This window comes from Solea solea, chromosome 12 (genome assembly GCF_958295425.1).
Source record: "Solea solea chromosome 12, fSolSol10.1, whole genome shotgun sequence".
Lineage (NCBI taxonomy): Eukaryota > Metazoa > Chordata > Actinopteri > Pleuronectiformes > Soleidae > Solea > Solea solea.
In genome coordinates, this window is record NC_081145.1 from 19,883,328 (window position 1) to 19,897,211 (window position 13,884).

Here is a 13,884-nt window from a genome sequence, read left to right on the forward strand (position 1 = left end):
AGTAGTCTATAACAGGCCTTGTATTAAGACAACCTAACCTGATGCATTATTAAAGGCTAATTAGTACCTTCAGAGGCGTACAACTTGATTCATATTATCTCATTTGGCCAGCAGGCTAGGAAGCTTAGATACTGTACAGTGTACTATAATGTTGTATTGAGCTGTGGCTGAAATTGGACTTACCATATAAATATGCTTTAGAATGTTTCACATAATTATTAATAATGCATGAAAACATATTTTCTAGTTGCACTGTGGGTATACAAGCTTGTTTTTGATTTTAGTTTTTACTTGGTGGCTTGTTTTTACATTTAATTCAGTCTCTGAAATGCAACGATGGCAGTTAAGCATAGTGTCAGTAAATGACAGCATATGTACAGCATGAGGTTAAATATTACAATATATTATGTGTGTGATACACAGTAGGCTAATGTAATTCCTCCATATCATTATAATGTACCAAATAATATAATATTATATATATATATATATATATATATATATATACAATAAAAAAAAGATATTATTACCATAATGTCAGTTTTGATCAAATTCAGAAGACAAACCAAAACGCAACTGTTTTCTCTGTGTATTTGCACATTTGGTTTATTTGTTACATTTCTGAACTGCATTCACCATGCATGCTTTCATCAGAGCAAGTTAATCACTAATCTGTTTTTTCTCCCCTCCTCTCCCCCTCCTTTGGTTTCCTCTCTATTCTTCTACCAAACTCAACTTCTCCAGGTCGTGAGGAAATGGTGACGTTTGAAGATGGAACCCTCGTGAAGTGGTTGCTCGAGTCCTCACAATCATAGATCCACTGTCAAGGGAAAATCTCTCACTATGGCAACCCCACTGTGGCCCCAGTCTTTGCTCCTTGTCCCGTACTGTAGAAGGTGTCATTGTTGAGGAAGGGAAAGTCAGACTTAAACGAGCTTGCCTGTGAAGATGAGAAATGACCCAAACCATGTAGTGTAGCTTTCTCCAAAGAGGGGGAGGATCTACACTTAAGTTGGGTTTATTATTTATTACTATTTTAAAATTGTTTACAGAGATACAGATCTGCACTAAAACGTTTATGGACGCTGTGTGCGAGGTGAGGAGAAAGTGACAGAAGAAGAAAGAGAGAGAGAAAGAAGGAAAGACATGGTCCTCCACACCACCCCTTATTCCAGTGCCTGTCTGCACTTCCTGGATGGCTTATCGTGGAGCTTGGTGTTCCCTTGCTACTGGCTACTGGACCGCCTCCTGGCCTCATGTGTGGCCACCTCCCTGGAGAAGCGCCAGCGCTCCCAAGACCCTTGCTCCTTCCTCACCTTCTGTGTCCTGATCTCTGCGCCCCTGTATCTGCTCCTACTCCTCACCTCCCTGCCTTTTGCCCTCCTGGGCTTCATCATCTGGGCTCCTCTGCAGGCCATTCGTCAGCCTTACCTGTACACCTACCACAGGTTAGCGTTCAATGATCATGTCATTCCTATCTTGCTTATCTATTTCATTGCAAATAATCGGCACACTTGATGGTTTATTAATGGTTTAAAAATGTCATATTTGAGGTGGCTGGTAGGAAATACACAATAAATGCTGTTAGTTTAGATTGGAGTGACCTCCTTTAGGTGTTTAAGATAATGTTCTTTCACCCGAGCATCAATATGAACTTGTATGACACGTCAAAATTGGCTTTACTGGAAACAGCATGCTACGATGCATTTAAATTTGAAATGGGTGATACAGGCCATATATTGCATAGTCAAGCTTCATTTGATATTTTGAAACCTTGTAATTCACATGTTTTTTTTGAGGATTTCAAGAGGTTTACCCATTGGTGTGGCATCCAGCTGCTTGGCTCAATCATTTTTCAGCGGGTGTATGTGGCTCCTCACCATAACCACAAACTTTGAAATATTGCGATTGGCTCCGTTTGCTGTGGAAGAGCAGCACTCTCATACAGCAACTCCCTGGTAAACCACAGTGTAAATCTGTAGTAGATGTTTTCTTCATTATCTGCATTTGTAATTCTGTGTGGGTGGAAAAACTTTATGACATTAAAGGAAAAAAAGAATATAGCATCTAACATCTAAGGGATAAATAAGAACCATATAAACTGCTTTCTAACTATGCTTTCAGAGATGCAGCTATGGTTACATTATTGCAAAAATACTGTAACTAGCAGCAGGTTAAATTAGTAGCTTAGTAAAGATCAAGTGGTAATGGGCAGTGACTTTCACCATTTTTCCCGGGCCATGTTTTTGCAAGTGGAAGATCAGCGACGTCAACTGCAATTTACTGGTGTCCACTCATGTCATGCTTTATTGTCCACTTTTCACTAAATGGGAACATAAATTGCAAGATTGATATCATGTGCTGTTGAAGATTTATTGACGCTGAACTGTATGTCAAGTGAGAAGCAGGCTCATTTTTCCATTTGAATTACTTCTTTTTGCAACCAATCGAGCCGACCCCTAGTGGCTATTAAATTAATTCTTCCAAGTTTTCCTCGGCCAGTAAATCCAGTAGAGTACATCCACTTTTTATATCCATCCATCCATCCATTATCTGCCATATCCATAGCCATCTATCCTCCACATGAGGACACAGGACTGCTGGTGTCAATCCCTGGTGACGGGGGACGAAAGTTGGGGTAACCCTTGGAAAGGTTGCCAGCCCATCACAGGGCCAACACATACACACAAACAACCATTTACTCTCACAGTCACACCTACGACAGTTTAGCGTGTCCATTTAACCTCTGTACGTTTTTGGACTGTAGGAGGAAGCCAGAAAACCCACGCTGGGCAACAGTGTTAACCACTATGCTGCCATTTGGCCCTTTTTATAAACAGTCCATTATAAAGATCAACTCTGGTATCATTTCCTGAGCAGCTGTGTAGGAAGGTGTCCAGATCTCTCGATTGACGGATCCCCCTGTAGGTAGTTAGTTTGATTATGTTTTGTGTTAGTTTATTTATTTATTTATTTTTCATTTTCTCCTTTTGTTTTTTATAAAAAATGTATAAGTTTTATGAATATTTGTTTGGATTTTGTTCACTTTGAGGGAGGGGAAAAAAACCAAAAAAGTAATATGGTTCTTTTACTACTCCTTTGTGATGCACATTACATTACAAGCATTTTTTTTTTTTTTTTTTCTGTTTTCACAACTGTGGCTTATAGTGCTGTTTTTCCAAATGTGCCATATTTCTCAATAAAAATATTAAAAAAAAAAAAAAATAAAAATAAAAAAAAAAGGAAGGTGTCCAGATTGCTGCTTTTAGCAGCTAGCAGGTAATCTAGACATACCATGCAGTGATACTAATCTTCTCATGTTGCTCAACAAGGAAGTGAATAATGATGTGTTCTGAAGTGATATTGTATAACATCGCTCTCTTACCTTGTGCAGACCGGACAAACACCAGGCCGAGCAGGGCCAGGCAGGGCCGGGTGGCATAGGTATTGGGGAATGGCGGCCACAGGGCAGGAGCTTCTGTTTCTGCAGTGCCAACGTATGCCTGTTGCCTGACTCCTTGGCCAGGTTTAACAACCTGTCCAACACCCATAGGAGAGCCCGCGAGGTGGGGAAGAGGATCCGCAATGGTGCCAGCCGCCCTCAAATAAAAATTTACATTGACTCACCCACCAACACTTCCATCAGGTGAGGAAGGCTTCCACCTGGGCTCCTTCTGCTTATATTCATTAATGAATTAATAAATACATGCTGTAATCTCCTCCAGCAATATGACACATTTCTTTCTTTCTTTCCTTACCTCTTTATTTCTGCTTCATTCATCAGTGCGGCATCCTTCAGCAGCCTTGCCACAGGTTTCCGTCGTACCTCCTCCTTAGACCACCGTCCAGACCAAACACACACCACCAATGGCCCGGCCGACACTGAAACTGAACCGCTCACTGAGTGCCCTATTCACCCCTCAGGTGCTACCGACTGCCCTGTTCACCCTGCTGTAGGAGACCAGGGCTCCTTTGGATGCCCCCTTCACTCAGATGGAGACACCACGGCAGACTGCCAACTCCACCCAACAGGGACTAACAACAACTCAGACTGTCCAGTTCACACCTCAGGAGAGGCTACAGACTGCCCCATGCATTCCACAGGGCATCAGCCTGTCCCTGGCCATCATGACTGTCCCATGCATGGTGAAGGGACCCAGGCAAAACCCTCCACAGACTGCCCACTTCACACCTCAGGGGTTCAAATCAGCATCAGTGCACCAGAACCAGACCCACAGGAAGAAGAGGCCGAAACAGGGAACCATCGAGCTGGGGATCAGGCAGGAGGAGACACAAGCAGCATGACTGCGTCCAGGGAGTCCCTTTCACGTTACCATGGAGGTGACACTGGAGTAGGGATAACTTCTAACAATACTCTCACCCACGTTCCTCGCACATCAATCTTCAAGCGCCCAGGACGAAAACGCCGCCAAGGTGATGAGACGTTCGATCATGAGATCTCTGCCTTTTTCCCTGCAAATTTGGATTTCCTGGCTCTGCAGGAAGTGTTTGACCATGGATCGACAACTAGACTGCTGAGGCAGCTGCATCGCTACTTCCCATACATCCTGAGCGATGTTGGCCGTTATGGCTGGAAAGGATGCTGCTCCATGTTCAAATTCCTGAACAGTGGGCTGATGCTGGCCAGCCGCTACCCAATTCTGGATGCACGGTATGAGTGCTATCCCAATGGAAGAGGAGAGGATGCATTGGCAGCCAAGGGGGCACTGTTTGCAAAGGTCAGCTGTTTCACTTTAATTTTACTTTATCCTGTATAATCTGTCATCCTGGCATTGGCAACAAAAGTCCGGTATGTCACTTTGCCCAGCCAAGACATAATGCAAACATACATTTTAGTCCAAATTCAGCAAAGCACGTTTAGCATTTTCAGCCTAATATTGAAAGGTTAACAGCTCATTTCCAGGAAGAAATTAATTGGTATAAACCATTATAAAACAACCACTATACAGACAGGAAAGTAACAAAAGAATAATCACACAAAACTGTCAAAGACCCCAAAGTCAAATTTCAGGTGGACTCTTCATTTCTTTTCAAATTGAGCAGAATTTAAGCTAAATGTCACCGTGTCTGATTATATGCTTCCTCCACAGCACACTGTGGCTTTTTCCTGTAATTTCTGATGCCCCCATGTGTAACTTTGGCAAGGTGGTAATTGAATCTGTCCTTTAAGTCTATTTTTACTAAATTAACTTCTACACTTGCAAAAATGAGTGTGTGTGTAATATGGTAAGGCATGCGAGGGGAAAAAAAAAATCTTTCACCAATCAGATTGTGATTCTCACCTCTGATCATCAGCGTCTACTCGCTCTGTTATTACCCACAATGCTGGTGGGATGGCGAATCCACAGATTGCGCAGAGCACTTGGCAAATTAACTCACTTACACCCACATCCATTGACCTGTACATGCGTCTGTCACTGTGGTGATCGCACACACCACAGTTATTACAGATCATGCCTCTAACACCACAGTGTGTGCTGCTGTGTGGAAGAACTACAAATAAAATACATGTCATTTTGTACAATACAGTGTGACACACATGTTAACAAAGTACTGAAAAAAACACAATCAAATACGAGCAGATTATTCAAGTATAATGTGTTAAAATGAACATATCCATATAATGCTCATCCCTCGTCCCCGTCAGTCGCTCAGATTATATCTTGATTTGTTTGTCATTTAAACTATTGATAGATTGTTATTTCTATTTTCTGTTATATGGAATTATTTATAATTCAGCTGATTATAGATCGGGGAAATAGTAAGCAGCATGTTAACCACAACTTAGAGCCCAAAGTCATGGGCTCATATTCTCTTTTCTTCTTCCAACCAACAGTCTACAAGCTGTAGTATCACATTGCAAAATGGAAACCATAGCCGTTTCTTGCTATATTATGAGGACTATGCGAATGCATAGGGCCCCCAAGCAACCAGGGGAACTACACTGGGCATACATTTAATTTTTTAGAATTGTTGGAGTGACCACAGGGGTTTGTATTTGGAATGACTTGATGTACTCAAGTGCATGACTATTACACGGCAGGAAAGCACCACATGTATTAGGTCTGTAAAGTTCTGTAAAATCCAGAACATGTCATTATTTATGGATGCTTTACTGTTGCACTACATTACAGTCAGAAGCCGCAGTATGAGCACTAAGTTATAGCGTCCATTAAACAACCTCAGCATTAAGATACTGTAGATATATTACATGACACTTTCATAGTCCCAAGAAGCAAGATGGGTGTACTGCACGGACACCATCACGAGTGGCGAGATTCCTATACCCGTGTTTAGCTCCGCCTTCGGGGTTAAATGTGTTGTTTTTTGTGTGGTTTGCGTTGTGCACGCAGCACAGTTTTGGTGACTAGAAGTGTAGTGCACAGACAAAGGCGCAATGATTCAGGGTGAAGTGAGCAGCAGTTGTGCATGTCCTTACTCCACGTCCCGTGATGAGTGTCGACAGTCTGTGAGTTCATTAATCAGCCTCGTGCTGTGAGGATGCGAGTCTGGGGCTGATCCAGTTCCTGCCGGGTGGATCGGCTTTATGTAACTTGATGCTGTCGATGTGGACATGTTTGTGTGTGAGCATCTATTTTCTTATGTGCTGTGCGTGCGTGCCCTTGCACATACAGATCTAGTGAAGAGACCAACCCCCGACCCCCCCCCCCATCACAGCTTACATCCTGACTGTCTCATCCTGTTAGCACTGCAGCTTACAAGCATAATACTCCTCTTTCATTACTTCTTTGTATATATGAGGTCACTTCAGGTCCATCTGATGAGCTGGCTGTCACCCATCTGGCAAGAACATATTTCACTGCAAGCTGCTTATACTCGCAGCTGACAGAGAAGGGAAACTATAATACTACCCAGGTCGGAGAGGGTAGGAATAATTTTATTTAATGTAATGGAAGCAAAATTATTCTCCTTACTGCCAGGATATCATTTGTAACTGTAACCTACACCTTGACCACCTCAGACTGACACTAATGCCTCCATAGCTGCTCTTCATACTAATTCAACACACACGAAGAATTAACATACTATACTTGGCTTCTAGGTTTTTATTTTTCTGTCATCATTCTGGATTTTTATTGCAAATACACAAGAAAACGATAGCACGATTCTGTCAGGATTAATTGGTGCTTCCATAATTGAGGTATGCTGGAGCTGCCGGAGGTGAATGTGTGTGTACAATTGTGTTATTTTCTACAAACACAGGTTTGCATATGTGTCATTAAACAGCCATTGTGAGGAAGGAGATTCATTTTCAATCTTGAATCAAGATTTTGAATCAAGGTTGACCTGTTAATTGTTTCTGTTAAGGCTCTTAACAGAAACTGTTGACTGTTGTCTTTGGATGGACATAGTGAATTAAACATTGCAGGCCTAAAATAAGGGTGTCATTCTCTAAACTGACCTGCAGATGTCTTGGCATCTTTCCAGGGCTACATATCACTTTGAACCCTCGCTTCCTCTACATTAAACCTTTTGGTCATCCTCACTCATTACCACCAAACAACAGACGCACTTCACCGCCATCTGGGATGTTTCTCGTTAGATGCACTTTTCATTTGATGTACCTGATGTTCACACCGCGTGTGTTCTTTCATCTCAAACACAAACAGGGATGCAAAGTCAGCAGTCATTGTTAAAGTGGTGATCCTTCATATCACAGCACAGAGCGTGCAACATTTTCACAGACTGCCCAGAAATCCGAAGAAAGTGAATATCAGACAAGTTTTACTTGTAAACAACATGTAAACAAACCACTGATTAAAGGAGTGTTTGAAATCCATTGATGGCTATTTGTAGTGGTGGGAATCATGTGCATTTGCTTAGATTTATGAATCAGTACCATGTTCATGCCCAACTCTATCTAATTCAGAACGATTTATATCCCTACAGTGCTAATGCACATTAATATGTCTTTATGCAGCACAGCGAAATGTGAGGTGGGAAGAGGACAGAGAGCTGACCCACAATTAATCTTTGCCTTCTTACTCAACCCTAACGTTGACCTTTCCATAACCTCCCTTCTCCATATGAGAGGAAAACAAAACCTTTGTCAATGCTGCTCAATTTCCATCAGGGTCACTAAAGTTCCTTATCACAAGGTTAACAACTAATCACTACTTCTTTGGGCCATGACCTACATTACCAGAAAACCTTAGAAAATAAGAGCTGATACTAAACGCAGAGAGCAGACATTTTACGTTGAAAGTCACTGACATGTCATGTTTCAGTCTGGCAAACGTTCTGTTCAGCATCTCATATTTTCCCGTTATTATATTATTTCGGTGTCGGTTTGTTTTGACTTTTATTCCCCATGAACTGCATGCTACTACAAAATCACTACGTTGCCCAAACGACTTCCACCATAACCATTTACCATGTCGATGAAGCTCTCTTCAAAAGTTGAGTTGAGTGAGTGAGTGAGTGAGTGAGTGAGTGAGTACATACTAGGGCAGAGATAGAATATTAATTAAAAAACGTTTCCCTAAAGAGAGAGCCATGCAGTGCTGGCTCCATAATTAAAGCTTTTCAGTCTCAACATTTATCCTCTTATAATTATTTCAAACTGCTAAGTGCATGGCTGAAGTGTGCATGTGCGTGCGTGTGCGTGTGTGTGTGTGTGTGTGTGTGTCCAAATGCATCACGGATTAGGCTTCTAAACAGGGACACACTCAATTTTAGGATGAATACAAAAGAAATCAATTGGAGAATCCCCCCCCAAAAAAAAAAATCTACTTCTGACCATTAATGACCAAAAGGACCTTTGTTCACCATCGGGGTCAATTCAGTTTATTGAAATTACAAATTGCTTTGCTGTGTTCCCAATGCCAAAGAGACCTTATTGCAAAACGGCATTAAACACCAGAGGCATCGTCATCGTCATGACCTACCGAGCGCTACCAGAACAGGGGCGTTTTTCTTCAAGAAGCTCTTGAAGACCCAGCTCTTCCAAGAGCATCTTCTGTCCTAGCACTTACCTTTACCCCCTCCCCTGCACGATCTCACCCTCTGTCAGTCCACTGTTCCTATCTAGTGGATTTCTTTCCAAAGACTTCCTTTATGTAGCTTATTCCTCTCTTGTAAGTCGCTTAAATGTAAATGTACCACAATGTATTTTTAATAATAACAACGCACCAAGTTCATTAATAGTTGGTTATATAAATAACGTTGTTATCTTCCAACTTTAAGGGTCCATTTCTGTTCACTTCTGTAAGTCAACTTGGGTCAGAATAATGGAAAAACATTCAAAATGAAACATTTAGAAAGCTTAAAACTGCATTAAATACAGTCTGTTTTGTTCCACTGAAAACAGACCTTGCACAGTCCACTCCGAATATTTGAATTACAGTACAGAATTGTACACCTGTGATGCTTGAACAACAGGTGTTGGTAAGAAGGAATGGGAGCAGAGAAGCAGAGCATACATACCACAGACCACGGATGGTGCATGTTTCCATGACAACGTAGAGCATTAATGTACAACACAATGCACAGATTTCAAGAGCAGTAAGAAAAACGCCGAGATCAAAAGCAACAAAAGACAGAAAATGCTTCACCCTGAAATGACATGTATTCATGAGTGAACAAGCACAGTGGTAGATGAGTCTGTCGCACATTATTGGGCTAAACTTTATATCAGACTTGGAACTGAGCTTACAGTTAATACAAATACATTGACACTGGACCCGAAACTGGCCCAAATGACTTAGAACCAGTTCTGTGATGGACAGTGTGTCATAAAGAGGAAACTCTGTTGCATGCACTTTCTTTCTTCTTCAGGTTTGGATAACAAATCCAATCACAAACTACAAGTATAATGTCTGTCAAAGTCCGACACCCTCAGCTAAACTGTGTCTCCTGGAGAAGAAAAGCAAAGAAAAAGAAAAGGAAAAATGTCTGCTTTCATGCTTTCATGTGGAAATGACAGTCAAACCCCTTGTGTGTCATCCCGCTGCTTTTCCGCTGTCTGACTGTCATCACAATAATTTGACTGCTTGGTTTTGAAGTGAAGCGATCAAACTCATGCGAGTAATGCAGGGTGAAGATTGACTCAGCCCTCCTCTGATGAAGTTAAGGTAATTAGTTACAGCACCGGCATAATACGGCTTTTTAAAAAAACGGCTTCCGATGTGAAATCACCTCTCACGGTTCATTTTCAGCTCCGCTCAGTTCTCACCCAGTGGCTTGTAAAGTGTCTTGAGACATACAGTATCCTGCATTCCGAGTCGTTTGCGCTTTTTGAAGAAATGCAGTCATTAACCGTTGATTTTTAGTTTTTTCCACTCATTCAGAAGCTCATTTGCTCACAAATCGCCTCCACTCTGGGCTTCTTCTGTCATCACTGCACAGAGCTTCAACAGATTTATTAGGAGCTTTATCTTCTGCATACATCGGACGTTATGAGCACAATAGAAGTCCCGGTCTCGTCCGTGGCAAAACACATTAGGTTCCCCCCTCACTCCTTTTTATTCAATTTCAAACACACACCTATTGAAGCACAGATAAGCCCCTGAAAAATTCATACAGAGTCTGGCATACAGCTGGAGACAATAGCAGGCAGGAAGGAAGGAAGAGGGAGAGAGAGAAGGAGCAACAGAAAGGAAAGTAATGAATACAGAGTCAGGGGGATAGGCAGAAAGAAAAGATGAGATGATTAGATGACATTTTAATGGCCCCTGTGGTCAGATTTACTCAAACTGCGACATAAAAAAGCAACGAAAGAATAAAAGTCATGTACCAAAAACAAATATGGGCTGCAATATTGCTTTTATAACTTCATCGCAGCTCGACGCTGTTTCGAACATTTATGGTTTTAATTACACTTAGTATATTAATAGTTGTAGTAGTAATTTAACACTTTGGGAAATGGCTCAGAAAGGAGTTAGATAACAATGGCTTTGCTCTCCAGAGATAAGAGACTTAGCAGTGTCTTTAAAGCTCCAAATGACCACATTACACTGGGTTTGGTTGGTCTGAAAAAACCATTAATGGGACAGCAAACAACAACATGATAGATACTGGGTGAAAGAGCAGTTATTTTTGAAATAGGCCAAACGTTACACGCTTTTACGAGGTGGATTATTACAAATGTGATTAATTTCCAAACCCCATAAAACTACTGTACTTTAGACTAGGAGATGCATTAAGAGATACGTGGTCTCGACAAACCAGTACATCTCGCATGCACTGATTTGACATACAAAACAATGATGTATAATGCATTGCATACATTTCACAAAATACTCATTCCATTAAGAGCAAATAAATGAGTGTTTCACGTCTTCAGTGGGAAATGTGAGGCTTTGCTCTTTGGCCTATGTACTGTACTCGTCTAATATTAAAATCAGGCTAAGTGGGCTAATGCCTTATTGCAGCTTATTCTCTTTTTATTAGGGATACCAAGCCAAAACAGTGATTCCATTTGGCCTTCACTTTTATTTGTCTAAATTAAGTTTCTTTTCAGTGAGTTGATTTAACAACATGGTCAATATACTAAAGAGGTAACAAATACAAGTACGAAAATACACGCATGATCACTTTGTTAATGATGTACAACAGACCAGTGTGTTCCTGTTTTATTTCAACAGGCAGCACAGTTGTTATGCTGTGCATCAAAACCCTTCACCACGAGCTTTAGCGCACTGGAGAACACATTCATCATTAGTCCATTAATTTTGAAAAGCTGTCCTCACTGCTCACCGGGGAAACAATTGCACGATTGTACACACTCTGTCAAAGGCGCAGAGGCCTTGACTGGAGGTGTTCACTTTATTATTTGCTTGGTTTTGTACATTATTTATCAGCAGCCACGCTAATTACAGCCATGTAGTCATCTGTTTCCACGGTGGAAATCCACTTCCCCTACAGCGGATCTGTCATCTACCCAAATGGATGCGTCCACAATAGACAGGAATATGATTTTTTTATCACATCATTGTGCTCTCAGCATGTTTTCGAGTTTCATTTTCCAAGTTCTGGCCACACTTCCATGCTGGATGTCTGTTTGATGCGTGTTTGGTTGTGTTTTTGGTCGGACAGTGGTCGTAAACATTGATGCTATTATTCTTTCTGTCAAAGCTGTGCTCATTGCAGTATTCTTCAAAGGTCTGCCCGAGGGTTTGAGCAAAGGTTGGTTGCTTAGGTTTGGTCAGTCTAAGGTTACTGTAGCATGTCAGATCAAAGCGTCTTTCTGAACAATGCCAGAAACCCTTTCAAATTAGGAAAGTACAGGCCTCTTTTCTTCTATGGGTCCATTTATTTTCTCTGCTTATTCAACGTTGTTTTTTATTCTTTTTTCCTCCCCAAACTTATGATTATATGTGCTGATAAATCAAGACTCATGAATCTATCAAACTCTTATCCCGTCTGTAGGTCTCTACTTAACCATGTTTTCTCATTGCTTATTTTCTGCTGCTCCCTTTCACTTGTCTGACCACATGCATGTTTCATTTCACTGCAGGAGCGTGTGGTTAGTCACATGGCAGAGTTGGTTGCACTGGTAGTTGCACGTTCCCATGTAGGTGCACCAGTATAATTTGCATAGTTGCAGATCTTCACAATAGGACATTTTAAATTCTCTGTCAGTTAGTACACAGCCAGCTTCTGAAAGCATTATGTAAATAGGCAGTGAAAGAGGATAAGGGTGAGGGTGATTTTTTTTTTGTTATTATTTACTGGAATCCCAACACAATCAAAGGAAAAAAAAAAAAGCAAAATCACTTTACATTTAAATTGAAAATGGCAACAACCTTTGCTTTTCCTTCCTACTGTTTGGATAAACAGATTAAACTGAGCATTTCATTGCTGTCTGTGTGTCTCTGCTCCACTTAAATCACTGTCAATTTGTGGCTAATGGAGTCACTGAGACCACATTAACATGATGATCAAAAATGGTGGCATAAAAGTGGATCATTTATTTATGGGGTCCTGGCTCCTGATTGGATAGAAGTGTTGTGGGAGAGTGGAAACGTTTCTCCTTGATTTACCGTGAAACCTCTGACACAGACGGACCCACACCACTGAGCAACAACTGCAGATCAGTGCTATAAAGCTGAACTTTAACATTTCCCTGACAGTTCTCCTGTCAGATACAAAAAAAGACAAAACGACAGACTGAAAGATAAAGTGCCATTTTCATGTTTGTCAGAGGATTATTTTGAGACGGCAAGCTTTTAGAACGTCAGACGTAAAAGCCTTCATTAATTGGATCAGCGGCATGTTGAATTTCAGCTGGCAACAGTCGACGGTCTAAATAAAAATGATGCAGTGTTACTTAGATTAAGTGGTATATTGATTGCTGACTTTCGCAAAAAAAAAAATAAAAAAAATCCCTCCTTGGTTGTGAGGATGGAGCGGCAGCACATTAAGAGCAAGGCTTCTTCAACGCTGTCTTTTAACATCGCGTACTCGGCCTTGTTATGGAGCTACTCCACCCAGACATCTGCCCACTTCAAACCATCCCACAATCACAGTATCCCTTTCTCTGCAGCCCTTCACTCCTCCTCATCCACCTCCTCCACCTCCTCCTCATCATTAGTCTACAGCCACCCACCAGCCTCTTGCCTCACTATGTGTGTCCTCTTTCCTTGGTGCACACTGGTGCTTAAGTTCTCTGATTAAACCTTAAGTGATGCTCGTCTCATCACAGCATTGCTCGGGCTCGCTGCTCAGAAATGAAGGTCGGAAAGATGCGTCGGAAAATTTACGTCACAGCGCATTCTCCATTCATCTCGCCGCATCCAAAATACATACATTGAATAATCTTTGAGTGGTTGGACGCAGTGTTATTGTTTACAACTGCTAATTACTCAAATATATCTTTCTTTTTTATCAGTAAATTACAAG

At 41.3% G+C, this 13,884-nt stretch overlaps 2 protein-coding genes across 2 annotated transcripts in view; both read left to right on the forward strand.

Moving 5' to 3' along the window:
* LOC131469481 (troponin I, fast skeletal muscle-like) overlaps positions 1-13,884 on the forward strand; it is a 145,771-nt gene that overhangs the window by 42,617 nt on the left and 89,270 nt on the right. The window lies entirely within an intron of this gene.
* smpd3 (sphingomyelin phosphodiesterase 3) overlaps positions 1-13,884 on the forward strand; it is a 51,167-nt gene that overhangs the window by 23,290 nt on the left and 13,993 nt on the right. The window contains exons 2-4 of the mRNA XM_058644424.1: positions 745-1,448; positions 3,395-3,646; positions 3,785-4,739. Of these exons, the coding sequence (XP_058500407.1) occupies positions 1,147-1,448; positions 3,395-3,646; positions 3,785-4,739 (1,509 nt within the window). The 5' untranslated portion in view covers positions 745-1,146. The remainder of the gene's footprint in view (positions 1-744; positions 1,449-3,394; positions 3,647-3,784; positions 4,740-13,884) is intronic.